We start from the raw sequence: 22,840 nt of genomic DNA on the forward strand, positions 1-22,840 counted from the left end.
CTGACTTACAAATGACTCGTACTTACAAACGGAGGGAGACAACAAGAAGTGAGAGGAAATCTACCCCTAGGAAGGGAAAGTCACTCCTGTAATACCCTGTACACACGGTCGGACATTGTTCAGACATTCCGACAACCAAATCCATTCGATTTTTTCAGACGGATGTTAGCTCAAACTTGTCTTGCATATACACACGGTCACACAAAGTTCTCTAAATTTCCGAATGCCAAGAACACGGTGACGTACACCACGTACAATGAGACTATAAAAGGGCAGTTCAATACAAAGCGCACCACCCTTTGGGCTCCTTTTGCTAATCTCGTGTTAGTAAAAGTTTAGTGAGAGACGATTCGCGCTTTTTAGCCTTGTGGTTTTCAGATCGTATTTCTGGTGTTCAGTTTGTGCTTGTGGGTTTGTATCTGTTCTTCAGTGAGTGCAGTGAGTTCCCATTGATTTATCATTGTGTTCTTGTCCGTTCGTTACTGATTTTCAGGTTGCTCTTCACAGGCCTTGCTGTTCTTCAGTGCGTACTGTTACTTTGTTCTGACCAGTCAACCGTTTTCTAGCCATGTTGCGTGTACGTACTCATCGTAGAGTTCGTGCTGTGCGGGGGTTTAATGTTGGGGTTATTACTTTGACACAAGCCCAGTCCATGAACAGGGCGAGGAGGAGTTCATGGACCAAGAATTGGTTGCTCTAGCGTGTCCAATTCTGTCACATGCCTTTGCTCCATGAGACCTGCGAGAATAATCCTGACAATTTCAGGAACTTTCTCCGGATGACAGACCCCGTATTTCACTGTTTGTTGGCTGTGCTGACCCCTTATATCAGCAGGCAGGATACCTGCATGCGGCAAGCCATCACTCCGGAGCAGAGGCTAGTCGCCACGTTGCAGTACTTGGTGACAGGGAGAAGCCTGCAAGACCTCAAGCTCTCGGCAGCCATCTCCCCTCCAGGCTCTGAGGATCATTATCCCAGAGACCTGTTCTGCCATCATTCAGGTCCTGCAGAAGGACAATTTCAAGGTAAGATTTTTATCCTTTAACATCACATTTTATTGTATTTAATGTTTACTAATGTATTGTATTTCTTTCCTTATTCCCTAAATACCATGATTGTAATATGCTGTGAATGTCCCCTTTGTCCTCATGCATGCTGGAATTTTTTAATTTTTTTGTCCTTCATGCATATTTGCCTTCACTTACCCCCCCAAGCATGCTCTCCTGGGCCCATATCCACCTCGTCTAGTCACTTAACAATGTATTTTGTCAGCTCCATAGTAGTGCTTTACCCTAAACACCCCCTAAAATGTGTATAAATGTTATTTGTGCTTTAAATTCAGGCAGAGTGCCAGAGGCTTTTTTGGGGGTCCCAAAATCATTTGGAATCCTCCCTCCCCCCAACTGTTAAGTCAGCTGATACCAATCCTCTATCTGCTGACTTTGCCAAACCCATACACACTATACCTACCTCTTTTGTGGTCAGATGTATGGATGAATTCCCCAAAGCATGTAGTGCAAAGGCCTGCCTAAATACTTTTAAATGGTAATGTTTAAAGTTTTTGTATCCTATATCTTGATAGGTAATTAGGTAGAATAGGTAGAATGTAAAAATGTGCTAAAATGTGTACAGTGTGTATTTATATCTTTGTATTATGACACTTCTTACCTGTCCAGTGGGCTGCCAATAGTGTAAAGTAAGGAGGGGCTGGCCAAAGTAACACACATTATGTATGCATTGAGCTCTCAATTAAGTGGAGAGGGTTACCTGTCCAAAACATCTCCCCCACCTAACATTTTTTCAATGGGCCATCAGAGGGGGTGAGGAATCTGATAGGTGGACCTTATACTTTTGTCTTTAAATACTCCCTAAAATAAATGTTATACTGATGTTGGCCAAGAATATTTGTGTCTAATCTGCTTTCAATGTTTTTGTGCAAAATGACAAATTTTTTTTTTTCTTGTTTGACTCCAGTTTCCTTCCAACCCACAGGAATGGCAGACTGTGGCCTCCCACTTTGCCCAGCAGTGGGACTTTCCCAAGTGCATAGGGGCAATTAATGGGAAACACGTCCACATAGTCCCATCCCCCCAACTCGGGGTCATACTATTACAACTACAAGGGGTTCAATAGTATTTTGATGTTGGCGGTGGTGTCAGCTACTTACGAGTTCCTGTACGTGGACGTGGGGAAGAATGGCCGGATGTCAAATGGTGGAGTCATCACCCAGACCGAGTTCTACAGGCGTCTCCAGAATGGCAGCTTGGGCTTGCCACCTCCAGAAGACAATGCGGAAGGACTCCCATTCGTCTTTGTTGCGGATGAAGCGTTTGCGCTGGGTGACCATCTTATGCGGCCATTCCGTATGAGGATCCTCACCCCGGACCAGAGCGTTTTTAATCACTGGCTGGCCAGAGCCAAAAGAGTGGTAGAGAACACATTTGGAATAATAGCCAGCCGGTCCGCTTATTTCTTACACCCATACACGGCGGAATATAAACTCAATCACATCATCCTGGCTTGCTGTATTCTCCACCATTTTTTAAGGAGAAATTCTCTAAAGCATGCTGCCTCAATTGGGCCTGAGGCTGGAATTCCTAATGAACAAACTCTGACGGCGCTTGAAACTGGCCGTCCTGGCTTGCCCCCCCCCAGAGTGCCCGTGAGGTCCATCTAAGATACATGGAATACTTTGCGGGTAGGGGGGCCATCAATATGCCAGACAATGTCTGAGACATTTTTGAATAAAAGATATCTTTCAAATTTAAGAAATATTTTATTTTATTTCCTGCTTGCCTTTCTTTTAGCTGTCTCCTCGGTTTTCTTTTAATGGTATTATTTAGTTGGCCTTTTGATTCAACAGTGCAAACAAAATTTATTTCAGACATGAGGTGACAATCTCTTATTCGGCTAATATTATAAAAGTATGTTTTGGGTCTGCTACACACACTTTGTTTTTGTTGTTAAAGTGGATGTAAGCCCGAATTTTTTTTTTTATGTCATAATATAGAGTATAAGATTTCCTATCATTTGAGCCCAGTCTTGCCACAAAGAGTTAATCCATCTCTGAGCAATCCACTTTTATTGTTCAGTGAGATAAATCTTGAAAACAGAGAAAAACTTTGTCAAATCCTCCCCCTTGCTGTGAGTGACAGGTGATTTACATATCTCGTGCACTAGCCTAAGACACATGCATTATTTTTTAATTCCCTCCCTTTCCTTTCTTCTGCTGTTCTGCCAGGATTGGATGTTCCACACCTCAGCATAACTGGGCATGCTGAAGTCATGTGGTTACTTTCCTGTCTTTTCACTGGATGTTAGAGATCATAGCAGAAGTTCAGTGTAAGAAATACACAGGAGAAAAATGCATCTTGACAAGGGGAGTGTAGAGGTGGGCGGGGAGTCTACTGACATCACGACTCCACCCACCGAGCTCCAGACAATAGACCCACCCACAGAATATGCAGTTTTTCGGCTCTCATAACAGACAGAGGGGAGACATTTGACAGGTAAAGATACATGCAGGAGGCATGTATATCCTTATAGATAACCCCTATGGAAGTAGTTTAGAAAGGATGACATTGGGTTTAAATCCACTTTAATGTATGGTAATGCATTACTGACAAAAATCTTCATCATTTTCAGCACCATGACCAAAATTTGGGGAGTACTGAAAATGGCATGATTGTATAAAATTATAAAGCACTGTGGGTGTTATTTACTAAAGGAAAATACACTTTGCACTAAAAGTGCTCTTGAAATTGCACTGAAACTGCACTTATCGTGCACAGTGGATTTGCCTTTAGTAAATAGCAACCATTGCCAGGGAAAAAAACAACTTTACTCCAAAAACTGATTTTGAGCATTGAAAGAAGAAGCCACACATTGGTCATTATCCAAATTTTTACTTAAAGCACAATCACAAGTGCGTTTATAAAAGGTATTTTTAACAAAACAACATGTTTGTTGTCTAAAATTTTTTGAGTTCACATTTCTACAAAATAGCCTTTAATAGGTAAAACAGGCATGTTTAAAACCATAAAACAATACACAACTCTGGAACTTACAAAGTTTAACTTATAGAAAGTGAAGGCAATATCAGACATGAGTATTTATAAACTGTGTTTGATATTGCGTTCAGCAGATGGGGTGATGTTACCCCTGGAAAAGCCAAATTTTGAAGATGCACACAAATTGCCTGATGTCAACTTGTGCTAACTGCCATCATGGGGTATCAAGGGACGTGTTTTGGGGTGCAACCCCTTCCTCTCAGCTACTTTATAATCGAGGAAGGGGTTGCACCCACAAAACGCATACATTGATCTCCCGTGATTGCAGATAGCACATGTTGACACACTTTGTGCATCTTCAAAATTTGGCTTTTCTAATATGTCAAAAAATTAGTCATAATAAAAAAAATCAACCTGCAATAAGTTAGGGAATTCTGGGTGTTTTATATTCTCCCTAAAACATGAATGATGTTCTTCATTTTGTTTTGAGCAAACATCATTGATGTTTTTCTTTAGGGTTTCTAAATCCCTATTACACCCCATTAACTCCCCGATGAGGATCTGGGCACTTTCACTTGTGAAATGACATTCCTCTTCCACAACATCACGATCACCTAAAACAAAACAAAAAAAACACACCATGTATTATAAATATGCATGCATCCATCTCTTACCTGAAGCTGTGGTCGCAGACACTCACCTGTTGTGGTGACAATTTCTATAACGTCTCCCTCCTCCTCCTCTGGTTGGGTTTGGAGCATTTCCCCTTCTGCCTGAGGTGGGGAGTCCGTGGTCTCCTCTGATGAGTGGTGTCCTCCTAGTCTTTTTTCTCCTATGTGAAAAAAAAAATAGGTATACTTAGCACTCAGATATTTGATGGCAGAAATAGGAATATGAAACATTGCTTGGAAGTGTTGTACAAAGTTCCAAGCTGAAGATTATTTTTTGTCCTTTGTAAAGCTTGAATACTTACCTGTTTTGTACAAGCTTCACAGATGGAGATACCCCTATAGTATACACTGGAGCACCTGTGTGGGACCCCCTAAAAAAAAGTTTGTTCTGGAGTCCCACACTAATGCTCCTGCAGATGTGTAAGCAGCTGCTGAGCATCCTCTCCTTACACAGAATCTAGTTTGCATTTCATTCTAGTTACAAACCCATATAGGTAACCAACTTATTTTAAGAGAAGTAGGCCAGAAAAAATGTTTTGAACTGCATCTGGACAAAACATAGTGTTTTAGTGGCCGAACGAACAATGTTTCCTATGAACGAATAATGTGTCCATGAACATGAAAGTTGCCATTTTAAACTGTACAACAGTAAAGAAAAGCACATGGAGCAGCACGAACGTAATAAAAATAAAGAATAGGAACACAGGACAACTATTTACTTTTTGCAGCACTCTCCTGATCCTTCTATACTGATTGTGATCCCCTAATTTGAGGTCCGACCACCGCTTCCTCATTTGATCCTTGAATCGTCGTACCCCAAAATTCCAGTGCAGACTCTTCACAGCTTTCGCCATGATCTTGGCCTTTCTGACATTTGGGTTGGGGTAAGGTCCATACTTCCCGTCATAGTCGGCCCTTTTCAATATGTCAACCATCTCCACCATCTCAACAAAGGCCATATTTGAGGCCTTAAATCTTTTCCTGCAGGATCATGATGTTTCTGGCTCTGGCCTTTCCTCCTCCTCCTCGTTGCTGGAATTATCATGCACCTGTTGTGTCTCCGCCATGTGTTCTTCCCCACTGTGCTGGAGAAACTGCTGGAGTTGGTGAAGCCGGTGGTACCCACAGCAACCATCTCATATTTAAAAGCCAAAATTGGTGGCCTGAGAAGCACTTATCTTAGGGAGCGCAAGAAGGTCCAGGATTCCCAGAGATCAGGAGCTGCAGCAGATGACGTTTATGTCCCCAGGCTGTGGTACCATGAGAGACTGCGATTTCTGACAGACCAAACTGAAGTCAGGGAATCCCTCTCAACCCTTCCTTCCACTCTTCCTTCCACACTATCTTCCACCCCAGCTGAGGCTTCTGATGTCCAACCTAGGACTTCCAGCCAGGAAGAAGTGGAGGAGCCGAGCTGGAGTAAGATATGGCACTGTTCAACAGATTTCTTGGCAAAACATAAATGATGTTTACTAGATGTTATTATTGATCACTAATTGCTGATTTAATAAAGGCGTTTACATATCAATAGACAGTAGTGGGCAAAAATAATTGGGACAATAATGAAAAATGCTGGGCTCAGAATGATAATCTTTTATATTTGTTAACATTCAATTTGCAACAGTCATGGGATGAAAATTGTGTGTGATTGATGAAGAAAAAAATAAAACTATGTCCCTTTTTCATACACAGGAAGACCTCAGCCAGGAGGAGGCTATGGAATGTGGCAGCCAGGAGGAGGCGGGGTTAGTGACAGCCAGGAGGAAGCCGGGCCCAGTAGGAGCCTCACAGAATCGAAGGTTCCTCCCCTCCGTCTTCCAACCAAAAGACCCAGGAAGGGGAGTAACGTGGAGGAGTCAGCGCTCAGGCTGATTGGAGAGGCTTCTGGTGCCCTCAGAGCCACCCCCACTCATGAAGAGGCCTTTGCCTCCATGGCTGCCACCAAACTGCAGGACATGGAGGAGGGCCAATGCCTCTTGTGTGAGAAAACCCTTTTTGAAACATTAACTAGGAGGTGAGGGACCAAATCACACCCGATACCCACCTGTGTGAGTTGCATCATCCTCTTCCTCCTCCTCCTGCCACAACTCCACAACTCCAACACCACAGACACAGCCTGGAAGGAAGAGTGGAAGGAAGACAAGAAAGTGATGGCCCTGGGTTCAGTCTGGTCTGAAAAAAAGATGAAGGCTCTTGTATGACCACAGCCTGGGGACATGTATGTCATCTGCTGCTGTTCATGATCTCTTGGACTTCTGGACCAGATTGTACTCCCTTATATATGGACTCCTCAGGCCACCAATTTTGTATTAAAATAGTTGATGTGTGCCCTGGGGGCCAAAGGCTTCACCAATTTCGGCAGTTTCTCCAGCGTTGCCTCCCTCTTTCTTTGGTTATGACCCCTTAATAAAGGTTTTTTTTTTTAAATAATACTCGCCTATGTGTGTTTTCCTTCAAAAAGGACAGTTTGTTTGTGAGTAGGCAGGTACATTTCAAAAATACAATGTCACAAATACAATGTGAAATTAACAAGAGACACCAACACCAAGCAACCTCCTTGGGATTAAATAATGCAAGATAATAATCGTGTTGTGGTAACTTGACACACAAAACACACCCAAAACTATTCTGGAGATCAAAAAATAAAAAAATAAAAATAACAGTAGATCAGGATTTAAAAAAATAAAAACAAATAATACAAAATATAAAAACATAAAAATAAACCTGTGTGAGTTGCATCATCCTCTTCCTCCTCCTCCTGCCACAACTCCACAACTCCAACACCACAGACACAGCCTGGAAGGAAGAGTGGAAGGAAGACAAGAAAGTGATGGCCCTGGGTTCAGTCTGGTCTGAAAAAAAGATGCAGGCTCTTGTATGACCACAGCCTGGGGACATGTATGTCATCTGCTGCTGTTCATGATCTCTTGGACTTCTGGACCAGATTGTACTCCCTTATATATGGACTCCTCAGGCCACCAATTTTGTATTAAAATAGTTGATGTGTGCCCTGGGGGCCAAAGGCTTCACCAATTTCGGCAGTTTCTCCAGCGTTGCCTCCCTCTTTCTTTGGTTATGACCCCTTAATAGAGATTTTTTTTTAAATAATACTCGCCTATGTGTGTTTTCCTTCAAAAAGGACAGTTTGTTTGTGAGTAGGCAGGTACATTTCAAAAATACAATGTCAAAAATACAATGTGAAATTAACAAGAGACACCAACACCAAGCAACCTCCTTGAGATTAAATAATTCAAGATAATAATCGTGTTGTGGTAACTTGACACACAAAACACACCCAAAACTATTCTGGAGATCAAAATTTTTTTTTTTTAAATAACAGGAGATCAGGATTTAAAAAAATAAAAACAAATAATACAAAATATAAAAACATAAAAATAAATAATATTTTCGGGAAATGTGACAAATCAAAATATTATATTATGAAAATACGAGAAATAATAAAGAAAGAAGTTTGTGAGAAGTCTGTGTGAATATGAGCAGCAAAACAACATCATTTTTCTAGCATTATAAAGAAGAAGAGAGTGCGTTGCATTAAACAATTTAAAACATTGCAGCGTGACGAAAGTGCTATATCCATTATGAACGCTAATTTTACCAGACCGAGCAGTTCCGCCCCAAAAATTATTCTGAGCATGCGTGGCACTTTGTGCATCGGAATTGGCCACACACGGTCGGAATTTATGCAAATGGATTTTGTTGTCGGAAAATTTTATAGCCTGCTCTAAAACTTTGTGTGTCGGAAATTCCGATGGAAAAAGTCAGATGGAGCCCACACACGGTCGGAATTTCCAACAACAAGCTCCGATCGCACATTTTCCGTCGGAAATTCCAACCGTGTGTACAGGGCATAAGAGTTATCATGGGAAAAAGGTGTCTCCATTGAAGCTTTATCACCAATCCTAGTTTCTACAACAACCCACAATTTTCAAAATCCAATTATCACAGGGACAGAAAGTGAGGTGAAATCTTCTGAATCATGGGCACAGATGGAAAAACAAACGTTACAGGTGTGTTAACCCTTCCCTATGCTATCCAAAAAACATAAACATTATTTATTTGACTGGCGCTACACTTAAAAAATGTACCTATTCTGACTTACAGATTCAACTTAAGAACAAACCTACAGAGCCTTGCTTGTAACCTGGGGACCGCCTATAATACCTTTTTTTTTCTTTTATATTAGAAAGGCAATAAAAGTGGGGTATATATTGCTTTAATTTTAAATAGCTAAATTCAAAGCATATTTTCCTTGCTTGCAAAACAGTGTTTAGGAGTTTGGTTCATTAACTTCTGTTTAATCCCTGATAAATACAAGACGCACTAATATAAGTCAACTCACTAGCCTCCACCCAAGTTTAATCACTGATAGTACAATAGGCCAGAATGTAAAGGTATATTTACACTAGACATGGTTTATCCGAACCATGCTTGAGCATGATTCTCCCCACTCCGTTGATCTGTGCCAACACTGTACTTGAAAGAAATCATTCCTGGGCATGCTTTGATTAACACCTCTGCCATGCCAATGTTTATAACCCATTATAAAAACAAATATTAAGGTGCGCTGTCCATAGCAAATTCATATAATTCAAAAAATAAATCACTTAGAGCATCACATTCATGTGAATGATTAATAAGTTGAATCAATAGTGCATTAACATTATATAAAGTGCATAAATCCTTATATAACGTGCATGAAAAGAAATGAGGGTCCACACTCTTCTCTCCTTATGTGGAAAATGTTAGACCAGATCACACCAGCACAGAGTGTCACTGAAGCCTCTTCACCAGAAAGAGTTAAAAAAGCTCCTTACCAGATTTTCAGACCTCACAAAGAGATCACAGAATGCCTTGCTGCTCAGCAGCCAAATGAACGACAATCCAAGGAAAAACAACTCTCCAGGTTCCTAAGGCAATGCACTCAACAAAGGGATTTGCCTTAGGCAGGGCTGTATTTATGGGTGGGTACATCTGGGCACTGCCCAGGGGATCCAGCTGCATGGGGGACCCCGCACTTTCCCCAAAGCAGCTGGTCCTTAAGCCCACGCTGCCCCAAAATTGGGGGCCCCATGATGGCACTGAGAGTGATGGATACACAGGGGAGGCAGGCTGGCAGTGGTGCGCCATGCTGTGCAGAACGATACCTATTATTTCACAGCCAGCAGGGAGGGGCGGGGCCAGAGCACCAGTGATGCTCTGACCCAGCCCCATGAAGCTTGAATGCTTGGGACTCGAAGGCTGCATGGTAGAAGCTGGAGTGGGAGCTGCTGAGTCTGCAGCACTGAGAGCCCACCTGCGGAAGTAGCATTGTGGATGGTGTCATGGTGAACCCCACTGTCCAGCACTGTTTGCACTGAAGGGCTTGGAATGCCCGGAGGGATGCTCCCTCCTTCGCCCCTCCTTCTGCCTGCTTGATTGGTATAGGTGAGTCCAGTGCTGGAGGTGGGCACATAGCCACATTGCAAGTTTGCATGCACTGTATCTCCACTGCAAAAGGGGGTACTACATGGATGGAATAATGGTGATGGGGTTATCAAGGGTGTATGGGGGAAAAACAATGCTGAGGGGGGATCTGGGGTGTATAGGGGGTAGCAATGCTTGGGGTAGCTTGGGTGGCTTTAGTGCTAAAGGGTATCAGGGATGTAGCGAGGCCACAGGGTAGGGGGTATCAGGGATGTAGTGGGGTCACAATACAAGGGGTATCTTATGGTATATGGTAAGAGTGCTGGGGAGATATTTGGGGTGTAGAGGGGTCAGAGTGCTGGGGGGAAATCTGGGGTGTAGAGGGGTCAGAGTGTTGGAGGGATACCTGGGATGTAGAGGGATCAGAGTGCTGGGGGGGATATCTGGGGTATAGATCGGTCAGAGTGCTGGGGGATATCTGGGGTGTAGAGGGGTCAGAGTGCTGTGGGGATATCTAGGGTGTAGAGAGGTCAGAGTGCTGGTGGATATCTGGGGTGTAGAAGGGCCAGAGTGCTGGGGGGGGTATCTGGGGTGTAGAGGGGTCAGAGTGCTGGGGGGATATCTGGGGTGTAGAGGGTCAGAGTGTTGGGGGGATATCTGGGGTGTAGAGGGATCAGAGTGCTGGGGGGATATCTGGGAAGTAGAGAGGACAGAGTGCTGGGGGGATATCTGGGGTGTAGAGGGATCAGAGTGCTGGGGGGATATCTGGGGAGTAGAGAGGTCAGAGTGCTGGGGGGATATCTGGGGTGTAGATGGGTCAGAGTGCTGGGGGATATCTGGGGTGTAGAGGGGTCAGAGTGCTGGGGAGATATCTGGGGTGTAGAGGGGTCAGAGTGCTGGGGGGATATCTGGGGTGTACAAAGGTCAGAGTGCTGGGGGATATCTGGGGTGTAGAGGGGTCAGAGTGCTGTGGGGATATTTGGGGTGTAGAGGGGTCAAAGTGCTGGGGGGGATATTTGGGGTGTAGAGGCATCAGAGTGCTGGGGGGGATATCTGGGGAGTAGAGAGGTCAGAGTGCTGGGGGGATATCTGGGGTGTAGATGGGTCAGAGTGCTGGGGGATATCTGGGGTGTAGAGGGGTCAGAGTGCTGGGGAGATATCTGGGGTGTAGAGGGGTCAGAGTGCTGGGGGGATATCTGGGGTGTACAAAGGTCAGAGTGCTGGGGGATATCTGGGGTGTAGAGGGGTCAGAGTGCTGTGGGGATATTTGGGGTGTAGAGGGGTCAAAGTGCTGGGGGGGATATTTGGGGTGTAGAGGCATCAGAGTGCTGGGGGGGGATATCTGAGGGGTAGAGAGGTCAGAGTGCTGGGGGGTATCTGGGGTGTAGAGGGGTTAGAGTGCTGGGGGATATCTGGGGTGTAGAGGGGTCAGAGTGCCGGGAGATATCTGGGGTGTAGAGAGGTCAGAGTGGTGGGGGATATCTGGGGAGTAGAGGGGTTAGAGTGCTGGGGAGATATCTGAGGTGTAGAGAGGTCAGATTGCTGGGGGGATATCTAGGGTGTAGAAAGATCAGAGTGCTGGGGGGATATCTGGGGTGTAGAGGGGTCAGAGTGCTGGGGGGATATTTGGGGTGTAGAGGGGTCAGAGTGTTGGGGGGTTATCTGGGATGTAGAGGGATTAGAGTGCTGGGGGGGATATCTGGGGAGTAGAGAGGTCAGAACGCTGGGGGGATATCTGGGGTGTAGAGGGGTTAGAGTGCTCGGGGATATCTGGGATGTAGAGGGGTCAGAGTGCTGGGGAGATATCTGGGGTGCAGAGGCATCAGAGTGCTGGGGGGATATCTGGGGTGAAGAGAGGTCAGGACACTGGGGGGGATATCTGGGGTGTAGAGGGGTTAGAGTGCTCGGGGATATCTGGGGTGTAGAGGGGTCAGAGTGCTGGGGAGATATCTGGGGTGTAGAGAGATCAGAGTGCTGGGGATATCTAGGGTGTAGAGGCATCAGAGTGCTGGGGGGATATCCGGGGTGTAGAGGGGTCAGAGTGCTGGGTGGATATCTGGGGTTTAGAGATGTTAGAGTTTTGGGGGGATATCTGGGATGTAGAGGGGTCAGAGTGCTGGGGGGATATCTGGGGTGTAGAGAGGTCAGAGTGCTGGGGGAATATCTGGGGTGTAGAGGGGTTAGAGTGCTGGGGGATATCTGGGGTGTAGAGAGTTCAGAGCGCTGGGGGGATACCTGGGGTGTAGAGGGATCAGAGTGCTGAGGGATATCTGGGGTGTAGAGAGGTCAGAGTGCTGGGGGATATCTGGGGTGTAGAGGGCTCAGAGTGCTGGGGGGATATCTAGGGTGTAGAGGGGTTAGAGTGCTGGGGAGATATCTGAGGTGTAGAGAGGTCAGATTGCTGGGGGATATCTAGGGTGTAGAAAGATCAGAGTGCTGGGGGGATATCTTGGGTGTAGAGGGGTCAGAGTGCTGGGGGGATATCTGGGGTGTAGAGGGGTCAGAGTGTTGGGGGGTTATCTGGGGTGTAGAGGGATTAGAGTGCTGGGGGGGATATCTGGGGAGTAGAGAGGTCAGAGTGCTAGGGGGATATCTGGGGTGTAGAGGGGTCAGAGTGCTGGGGGGATATCTGGGGTGTAGAAGGGTCAGAGTGCTGGGGAGATATCTGGGGTGTAGAGGAGTCAGAGTGCTGGGGGGATATCTGGGGTGTAGAGGCATCAGAGTGCTGGGGGGATATCTGGGGTGTAGAGAGGTCAGAATGCTGGGGGGATATCTGGGGTGTAGAGGGGTTAGAGTGCTCGGGGATATCTGGGGTGTAGAGGGGTCAGAGTGCTGTGGAGATATCTGGGGTGTAGAGAGTTCAGAGTGCTGGGGGATATCTGGGGTGTAGAGGGATCAGAGTGCTGGGGGGACATCTGAGGTGTAGAGGGGTCAGAGTGCTGGGTGGATATCTGGGGTGTAGAGGGGTTAGAGTTTTGGGGGGATATCTGAAATGTAGAGGGGTCAGAGTGCTGGGGGGATATCTGGGGTGTAGAGAGGTCAGAGTGCTGGGGGGATATCTGGGATGTAGAGGGGTCAGAGTGCTGGGGGTTATCTGGGGTGTAGAGGGGTCAGAGTGCTGGGGGGATATCTTGGGTGTAGAGGGGTCAGAGTGCTGGGGAGATATCTGGGGTGTAGAGAGGTCAGAGTGCTGGTCGATATCTGGGGTGTAGAGGGGTCAGAGTGCTGGGGGGATATCTTGGGTGTAGAGGGGTCAGAGTGCTGGGGGGATATCTGAGGTGTAGAGAGGTCAGAGTGCTGGGGGATATCTGGGGTGTAGAGGGGTCAGAGTGCTGGGGGGATATCTTGGGTGTAGAGGGGTCAGAGTGCTGGGGAGATATCCGGGGTCTAGAGGGGTCAGAGTGCTGGGGGGATATCTTGGGTGTAGAGGGGTCAGAGTGCTGGGGGGATATCTTGGGTGTAGAGGGGTCAGAGTGCTGGGGGGATATCTTGGGTGTAGAGGGGTCAAAGTGCTGGGGGGATATCTGAGGTGTAGAGAGGTCAGAGTGCTTGGGGATATCTGGGGTGTAGAGGGGTTAGAGTGCTGGGGGATATCTGGGGTGTAGAGGGGTCAGAGTGCCGGGGAGATATCTGGGGTGTAGAGAGGTCAGAGTGCTGGGGGATATCTGGGGTGTAGAGGGCTCAGAGTGCTGGGGGATATCTAAGGTGTAGAGGGGTTAGAGTGCTGGGGAGATATCTGAAGTGTAGAGAGGTCAGAGTGCTGGGGGATATCTGAGGTGTAGAAGGGTCAGAGTGCTGGGGGGATTACTGGTGTGTAGGGATGAGCCGAACACCCCCCGGTTCGGTTCGCACCAGAACCTGCAAACGGACCGAAAGTTCGCACGAACGTTAGAACCCCATTGACGTCTATGGGACTCGAACGTTCGAAATCAAAAGTGCTCATTTTAAAGGCTAATTTGCATGGTATTGTCCTAAAAAGGGTTTGGGGACTCGGGTCCTACCCCAGGGGACATGTATCAATGCAAAAAAAACTTTTAAAAACGGCCGTTTTTTCGGGAGCAGTGATTTTAATGATGCTTAAAGTAAAAAAAAAAAAGTGAAATATTCCTTTAAATATCGTACCTGAGGGGTGTCTATAGTATGCCTGTAAAGTGACGCGTGTTTCCCGTGTTTAGAACAGTCCCTGCACCAAATGTCATTTTTAAAGGAAAAAATCTCATTTAAAACTGCTTGCGGGTTTAATGTAATGTCGGGTCCTGGCAATATGGATGAAAATCAGTGAGACAAACGGCATGGGTACCCCCCAGTCCATTACCAGGCCCTTTGGGTCTTGTATGGATATTAAGGGGAACCCCGCACCCAAATTAAAATAAGGAAAGGTGTGGGGCCACCAGGCCCTATATACTCTGAACAGCAGTATACAGGCTGTATGTTTGTTGTTAAGTAGAATCTCTTTGTAATTTTGAACGGGTACATTTTTAACGTGTTTAGCTCCAGCCAAAAAATCTTTTTTAAGCTTTTTGGAAAACATAGGGAAGGGTTATCACCCCTGTGACATTTGTTTTGCTGTCTTTCCTCCTCTTCAGAAGATTTCACCTCACTTTTTGTCCCAATGGATTGGAAAGCATCAGTGGAAAGGAGAAATGTTTTTCCCATATTAACTCTTACAGGAGAGAATTTCCCTTCCTAGGGGTAGATTTATTCTCACTTCCTGTTGTCTCCTTCCGTTTACAAGTAGGAGTCATTTGTAAGTTAGTTGTTTGAAAGTAGGGTCCTGCCCTATATACTCAGCAGAAATTTGGGCCTTAGGTGTTGCTGTGGCCACAACACTGTAAGCCCTCACGGGGCTCTGCTGTGAAATATTAGATCAAGAATTGTAATTACATGCCCCTGTTGAACAGGAGCTGAAAAATTAGGCCTTAGGCACTGGTGCTGGTGCCACAACACTGCAACCCCTCACAGACACTCTAGTTGGAACGCAGGAACGAGCCCTGCTGCAAATTATTGCTTCAAAAATTGTAATTACACGCCCCTGTTAAACAAGGGCTGAAAAATTGGGCCTTAGGCACTGGTGCTGGTGCCACAACACTGCAACCCCTCACAGACACTCTAGTTGGAATGCAGGAACGAGCCCTGCTGCAAAGTATTGCATCAAAAATTGTAATTACACGCCCCTGTTAAACAGGGGCAGAAAAAATGGGCCTTAGGCACTGGTGCTGGTGCCACAACACTGCAACCCCTCACAGACACTCTAGTTGGAACACAGGAACGAGCCCTGCTGCAAAGTATTGCATCAAAAATTGTAATTACACGCCCCTGTTAGACAGGGGCAGAAAAATTGGGCCCTAGGCACTGGTGCTGGTGCCACAACACTGCAACCCCTCACAGACACTCTAGTTGGAATGCAGGAACGAGCCCTGCTGCAAAGTATTACATCAAAAATTGTAATTACACGCCCCTGTTAAACAGGGGCTGAAAAATTGTGCCTTAGGCACTGGTGGTGGCGCCCAGAACCAAAAATGTTCTTACACGCTATCAGCGTGATGATTGAGGAGGAAGAGGATAATTACTCAGGGATAGTCACTCAGCATCAGCATAGGCAGTCTTTGAAGGGATCTGAGATTTCAAAAAAAATTATTCGGTTACATCAGCATCAGGTGCTTGGTAGCTGGTGGTGATCCAAGACTCATTCATTTTTATGAAGGTCAGCCGATCGACCGAGTCGGTGGACAGACGCACCCTGTGATCGGTTACCACGCCTCCAGCAGCACTGAATGTGCGTTCCGAAAGAACGCTGGATGCAGGACAGGCCAGTAGCTCAATTGCATACTGTGCAAGCTCTGGCCAGTGATCCATCCTCAAGACCCAGTAACCCAGAGGATTTTCGGTGGGAAAGGTGTCCAAGTCTGATCTTGCCCCTAGGTATTCCTGCACCATGTAAAACAGACGCTGGCGATGGTTGCTGGAACCGATCATACCTTGGGGCTGCGGACCAAAAAATTGTCTGAACGCATCGGTCAGACGGCCACCTTCTCCACCGCTCCTTCTTTGACTGACCGAAGCCTCAGCAACACGTTGTCCAGAAACAGGAGTTTGTAACCTCCCAGTCTCTGGGAACGCGTTGCACAGACCTTTCTGCAAGGCCTCCCGAAGATGTTTCATCCTCTGCTCCCTCTGCGATGGCAAGATAAGGTCCGCAACCTTACCCTTGTAACGTGGATCAAGGAGGGTTGCCAGCCAGTATTGGTCCTTCTCCTTGATACCACGAATACGAGGATCCTTACGCAGGCTTTGCAGGATCAGGGAGGCCATGCAGCGTAGGTTTGCTGAGGCATTCGGTCCGGAGTCCTCTGGGTCACTAAGAACGACATGGTCCGCAGCCACCTCCTCCCAGCCACGTACAAGTCCATGTGTTTCTTGGGACTGATCCCTTAAAGACTGCTGCTGATGCTGAGTGCCAGGCTCCACCTCCATACTGACACAATCTTCCTCCTCCTCCTCTTCCTCCTCGTCCTCTTCCTGTGTGATCGGCGGGCACGCAGGAACACTGTCTGGATAAAGGGGGCCTTGAGAGCTAAGGAAGTCCTCCTCTTCCTGCCTCTGTTCTGCCTCAAGTGCCCTGTCCATTATTCCACGCAGCGTGTGCTCCAACAGGTGGACAAGGGGGACAGTGTCACTGATGCATGCACTGTCACTGCTCACCATCCTCGTGGCCTCCTTGAATGGTGACAGGACAGTGCATGCATCCCTGATCATGGCCCACTGGCGTGGGTAAAAAAAACCAAGCTCCCCTGACCCTGTCCTGGTGCCATAGTCGCACAGGTACTCATTGATGGCCCTCTGCTGCGTGTGCAGCCGCTGCAGCATGGCCAACGTTGAGTTCCACCTGGTGGGCATGTCACAGATTAGGCGGTTCTTGGGCAGGTTAAACTCCTTTTGGAGGTCCGTCAGCCGAGCACTGGCATTATATGACCGGCGGAAATGCACACAGACTTTCCTGGCCTGCCTCAGGACATCCTGTAAGCCCGGGTACCTGCCCAAGAACCGCTGCACCACCAAGTTAAGGACGTGAGCCAAACAGGGCACATGGGTCATTTGTCCCTGTCGGAGGGCAGAGAGGAGGTTGGTGCCATTGTCGCAAACCACCATTCCTGCCTTAAGTTGGCGTGGCGTCAACCACCTCTGAACCTGCCCCTGCAGAGCTGACAGAACCTCTGCCCCAGTGTGGCTCCTGTCCCCCAAGCACACCAGCTCAAGCACCGCATGGCATCTTTTGGCCTGCGTACTTGCGTAGCCCCTTGAACGCCTACGGAGCACCGCTGGTTCCGAGGAAGAGGCCATGGAGGAAGAAGAAGAGGAGGGGGTGGAGGAGAGAGGTGTGTCACAATCAGCATTTTGGAGGCGTGGTGGCGGAACAACCTCCAACACTACTGCACCTTGTCCTGCATCCTTCCCAGCTGCCAGCAGAGTCACCCAATGCGCCGTGAAACTTAGGTAACGTCCCTGTCCATGCCTGCTGGACCATGAGTCAGCGGTAATATGCACCTTACCGCTGACCGCCCTGTCCAGCGAGGCATGGACATTGCCTTCCACATGCCGGTAGAGAGCCGGAATCGCCTTCCGTGAGAAAAAGTGGCGTTTGGGTACCTGCCACTGAGGAACCGCACATTCCACAAACTCACGGAAGGGGGCAGAGTCTACCAACTTAAAGGCAGCAGTTGAAGTGCTAGCAATTTTGCCAAGCTAGCATTCAACCGCTGGGCATGTGGATGGCTGGGAGCAAACTTCTTTCGGCGGTGCAGCAGCTGGGGCAGGGAAATTTGCCTGGTACAATCTGACGTCAGTGTACCAAAAGCAGATTGCCCACAAGTACTTGGCTGTGACACACCTAATTCTACACCTTCATTCCTCTCACTGCAGGTCTCAGAGAGGACTGAAGGTCTAGTGGGGTTGGAAATCTCAGCTGATGAGGAGCAAGGAGAGATCCTCTTTGTTCTTTGGTGTGGGTCTTTTAGATACGCTTGCCAACGAACTGCATGGCAGGTCAACATATGTCTGGTCAAGCATGTGGTACCCAAGCGGGAGATGTTTTGGCCACGCGAGATACGCTTGAGACATATGTTGCAAATAGCAGCGGTGCGATCTGATGCACTCGTCTCAAAAAAGGCCCACACCAAAGAACTTTTTGAATAACGCGCAGAGACTGCAGCGCCCTGCACATGTGGAGCTTTGGGGTGTGATGCAGTCAATGTGCTGCCCTTAGGCTGGCCCCTGGAGGGCATCCTGCCTCGTTGGTGATGTGCTGCCGCCTCCTCCTCCTCCTCCTCCTCCTCCTCCTCCTCTCTCCTATCAGGCACCCACGTTGAGTCAGTGACCTCATCATCCCCTCCCTCCTCATCACTGGAGCAAACCTGGCAGTATGCTGCAGCAGGGGGAGCATGACTGCCAGATTGCTGTCCTTCTTGGGCACCCCCTCTGTCCGCGCTCATGTTACTGCCTTCATCGAGCTCAGTATCGTCATCAGAGCCTTCCAAACGCTGGGCATCCTCCTGGAGCATGTACCCAACACTGTGGTCAAACAGTTCGAGGGAATCCTCATGAGGACATGGTGGAGCTAGGGAAGGAGTCACTGATGACATTGAGCTGAGGGAAGAGGCCGCTGCTTTGCCAGACAAAGCACCCTGGGCATGGGTGAGAGAGGATGAGGAGGATGAGGACGGCTTGGTCATCCACTCGACCAAGTCTTCCGCATGTTGCGGCTCAACACGGCCAGCTGCCGAAAAAAAGGCCAAGCGTGTCCCATGGCCACGTGCTGATGAGGATGCACCGTCTCCACGACCAGCACTAGACACAGAGCCTGCTTGCCCTCTCTTATTGGCTTGTGACTGTCTGCCTCTCCTTCTTGGCCTTCCAGACATACTAATGGCCTGTAGCTGCACTAAGCTGGGATAGAACACCTGTAATTTTCTTCAAGTAGCTTTATATACTGTAACCAGACAAGCCTGCCTGTCAGTAGGAAGATAACAGGAACGGATCTAGCTGAACACTGTGAGCAGGACGCACTGTACTAAATGTAAATAGTCTAGCTGCCTGACCGTGGTACTAATAGGATCAAATAGAACACCTGTAATTTTCTTCAGGTAGCTTTATATACTGTAACCAGACAAGCCTGCCTGTCAGTAGGAAGATAACAGGAACGGATCTAGCTGTACACTGTGAGCAGGACGCACTGTACTAAATGTAAATAGTCTAGCTGCCTGACCGTGGTACTAATAGGATCAAATAGAACACCTGTAATTTTCTTCAGGTAGCTTTATATACTGTAACCAGACAAGCCTGCCTGTCAGTAGGAAGATAACAGGAACGGATCTAGCTGAACACTGTGAGCAGGACGCACTGTACTAAATGTAAATAGTCTAGCTGCCTGACCGTGGTACTAATAGGATCAAATAGAACACCTGTAATTTTCTTCAGGTAGCTTTATATACTGTAACCAGACAAGCCTGCCTGTCAGTAGGAATTTAACAGGAACGGATCTAGCTGAACACTGTGAGCAGGACGCACTGCACTAAATGTAAAAAGTCTAGAAGATAACAGGAACGGATCTAGCTGAACACTGTGAGCAGGACGCACTGCACTAAATGTAAATAGCAGGAACGGATCTAGCTGAACACTGTGAGCAGGACGCACTGCACTAAATGTAAATAGTCTAGAAGATAACAGGAACGGATCTAGCTGAACACTGTGAGCAGGACGCACTGCACTAAATGTAAATAGTCTAGAAGATAACAGGAACGGATCTAGCTGAACACTGTGAGCAGGACGCACTGCACTAAATGTAAATAGCAGGAACGGATCTAGCTGAACACTGTGAGCAGGACGCACTGCACTAAATGTAAATAGTCTAGAAGATAACAGGAACGGATCTAGCTGAACACTGTGAGCAGGACGCACTGCACTAAATGTAAATAGCAGGAACGGCTCTAGCTGAACACTGTGCGCAGGACGCACTGCACTAAATGTAAATAGCAGGAACGGATCTAGCTGAACACTGTGAGCAGGACGCACTGCACTAAATGTAAATAGCAGGAACGGATCTAGCTGAACACTGTGAGCAGGACGCACTGCACTAAATGTAAATAGCAGGAACGGATCTAGCTGAACACTGTGAGCAGGACGCACTGCACTAAATGTAAATAGCAGGAACGGATCTAGCTGAACACTGTGAGCAGGACGCACTGCACTAAATGTAAATAGCAGGAACGGATCTAGCTGAACACTGTGAGCAGGACGCACTGCACTAAATGTAAATAGCAGGAACGGATCTAGCTGAACACTGTGAGCAGGACGCACTGCACTAAATGTAAATAGCAGGAACGGATCTAGCTGAACACTGTGAGCAGGACGCACTGCACTAAATGTAAATTGCAGGAACGGATCTAGCTGAACACTGTGAGCAGGACGCACTGCACTAAATGTAAATAGTCTAGAAGATAACAGGAACGGATCTAGCTGAACACTGTGAGCAGGACGCACTGCACTAAATGTAAATAGCAGGAACGGATCTAGCTGAACACTGTGAGCAGGACGCACTGCACTAAATGTAAATAGCAGGAACGGATCTAGCTGAACGCTGTGAGCAGGACGCACTGCACTAAATGTAAATAGCAGGAACGGATCTAGCTGAACACTGTGAGCAGGACGCACTGCACTAAATGTAAATTGCAGGAACGGATCTAGCTGAACACTGTGAGCAGGACGCACTGCACTAAATGTAAATAGTCTAGAAGATAACAGGAACGGATCTAGCTGAACACTGTGAGCAGGACGCACTGCACTAAATGTAAATAGCAGGAACGGATCTAGCTGAACACTGTGAGCAGGACGCACTGCATTAAATGTAAATAGTCTAGATAGAAGATAACAGGAACGGATCTAGCTAAACTGAATACAGTGTATATATATATATGCAACACCTGGGATGCATATATATACACAATACACTGTAAGTGCAGCTAACTGACTGACTGTTCTGCCTAATCTATCTAACTCAAATCAAATGACACTGTCTCTCTCTCTCTCTATCTCTCAGCACACCGGAACACACACTACACAGGGCCGCCGTGCAGGCGGCCTTATATAGTGTGGGGTGTGTACTAAATCCCCTGAGCCATAATTGGCCAAAGCCACCCTGGCTTTGGCCAATTACAGCTCTCTCTACTGACGGCGCTGTGATTGGCCAAGCATGCGGGTCATAGTGCATGCTTGGCCAATCATCAGCCAGCAATGCACTGCGATGCCGCAGTGAATTATGGGCCGTGACGCGCCACACGAATTTAGCGCGAACGGCCCATAACGTTCGCAATTCGGCGAATGATCGAACAGCCGATGTTCGAGTCGAACATGGGTTCGACTCGAACACGAAGCTCATCCCTAACGAGGATCCTTACGCAGGCTTTGCAGGATCAGGGAGGCCATGCAGCGTAGGTTTGCTGAGGCATTCGGTCCGGAGTCCTCTGGGTCACTAAGGACGACATGGTCCGCAGCCACCTCCTCCCAGCCACGTACAAGTCCATGTGTTTCTTGGGACTGATCCCTTAAAGACTGCTGCTGATGCTGAGTGCCAGGCTCCACCTCCATACTGACACAATCTTCCTCCTCCTCCTCCTCCTCTTCCTCCTCGTCCTCTTCCTGTGTGATCGGCGGGCACGCAGGAACACTGTCTGGATAAAGGGGGCCTTGAGAGCTAAGGAAGTCCTCCTCTTCCTGCCTCTGTTCTGCCTCAAGTGCCCTGTCCATTATTCCACGCAGCGTGTGCTCCAACAGGTGGACAAGGGGGACAGTGTCACTGATGCATGCACTGTCACTGCTCACCATCCTCGTGGCCTCCTCAAATGGTGACAGGACAGTGCATGCATCCCTGATCATGGCCCACTGGCGTGGGGAAAAAAACCAAGCTCCCCTGACCCTGTCCTGGTGCCATAGTCGCACAGGTACTCATTGATGGCCCTCTGCTGCGTGTGGCCAACGTTGAGTTCCACCTGGTGGGCATGTCACAGATTAGGCGGTTCTTGGGCAGGTTAAACTCCTTTTGGAAGTCCGTCAGCCGAGCACTGGCATTATATGACCGGCGGAAATGCACACAGACTTTCCTGGCCTGCCTCAGGACATCCTGTAAGCCCGGGTACCTGCCCAAGAACCGCTGCACCACCAAGTTAAGGACGTGAGCCAAACAGGGCACATGGGTCATTTGTCCCTGTCGGAGGGCAGAGAGGAGGTTGGTGCCATTGTCGCAAACCACCATTCCTGCCTTAAGTTGGCGTGGCGTCAACCACCTCTGAACCTGCCCTTGCAGAGCTGACAGAACCTCTGCCCCAGTGTGGCTCCTGTCCCCCAAGCACACCAGCTCAAGCACCGCATGGCATCTTTTGGCCTGCGTACTTGCGTAGCCCCTTGAACGACTACGGAGCACCGCTGGTTCCGAGGAAGAGGCCATGGAGGAAGAAGAAGAGGAGGGGGTGGAGGAGAGAGGTGTGTCACAATCATTAGCATTTTGGAGGCGTGGTGGCGGAACAACCTCCAACACTACTGCACCTTGTCCTGCATCCTTCCCAGCTGCCAGCAGAGTCACCCAATGCGCCGTGAAACTTAGGTAACGTCCCTGTCCATGCCTGCTGGACCATGAGTCAGCGGTAATATGCACCTTACCGCTGACCGCCCTGTCCAGCGAGGCAT

The 22,840-nt window shown here is 47.9% G+C and overlaps 1 protein-coding gene across 8 annotated transcripts in view; it reads right to left on the bottom strand.

Moving 5' to 3' along the window:
• The window catches only part of LOC141117243 (Fc receptor-like protein 3), a 205,229-nt gene that overhangs the window by 11,261 nt on the left and 171,128 nt on the right, over nt 1–22,840 (bottom strand). For 2 of the 8 annotated variants that reach the window (XM_073609975.1, XM_073609976.1), the window contains 2 exons: nt 4,711–4,842; nt 4,352–4,624 (listed from right to left, as the gene is read on the bottom strand). The exons of 3 other annotated variants lie outside the window; for them this stretch is intronic. In XM_073609975.1, the coding sequence (XP_073466076.1) occupies nt 4,401–4,624; nt 4,711–4,842 (356 nt within the window). In that variant the 3' untranslated portion in view covers nt 4,352–4,400. Of the gene's footprint in view, nt 1–4,343; nt 4,625–4,710; nt 4,843–22,840 lie in introns of those variants that run through there. 3 more of the 8 variants (XM_073609980.1, XM_073609977.1, XM_073609978.1) reach the window with 3 other exon arrangements.

Source organism: Aquarana catesbeiana, linkage group LG13 (assembly GCF_042186555.1).
Source record: "Aquarana catesbeiana isolate 2022-GZ linkage group LG13, ASM4218655v1, whole genome shotgun sequence".
Lineage (NCBI taxonomy): Eukaryota > Metazoa > Chordata > Amphibia > Anura > Ranidae > Aquarana > Aquarana catesbeiana.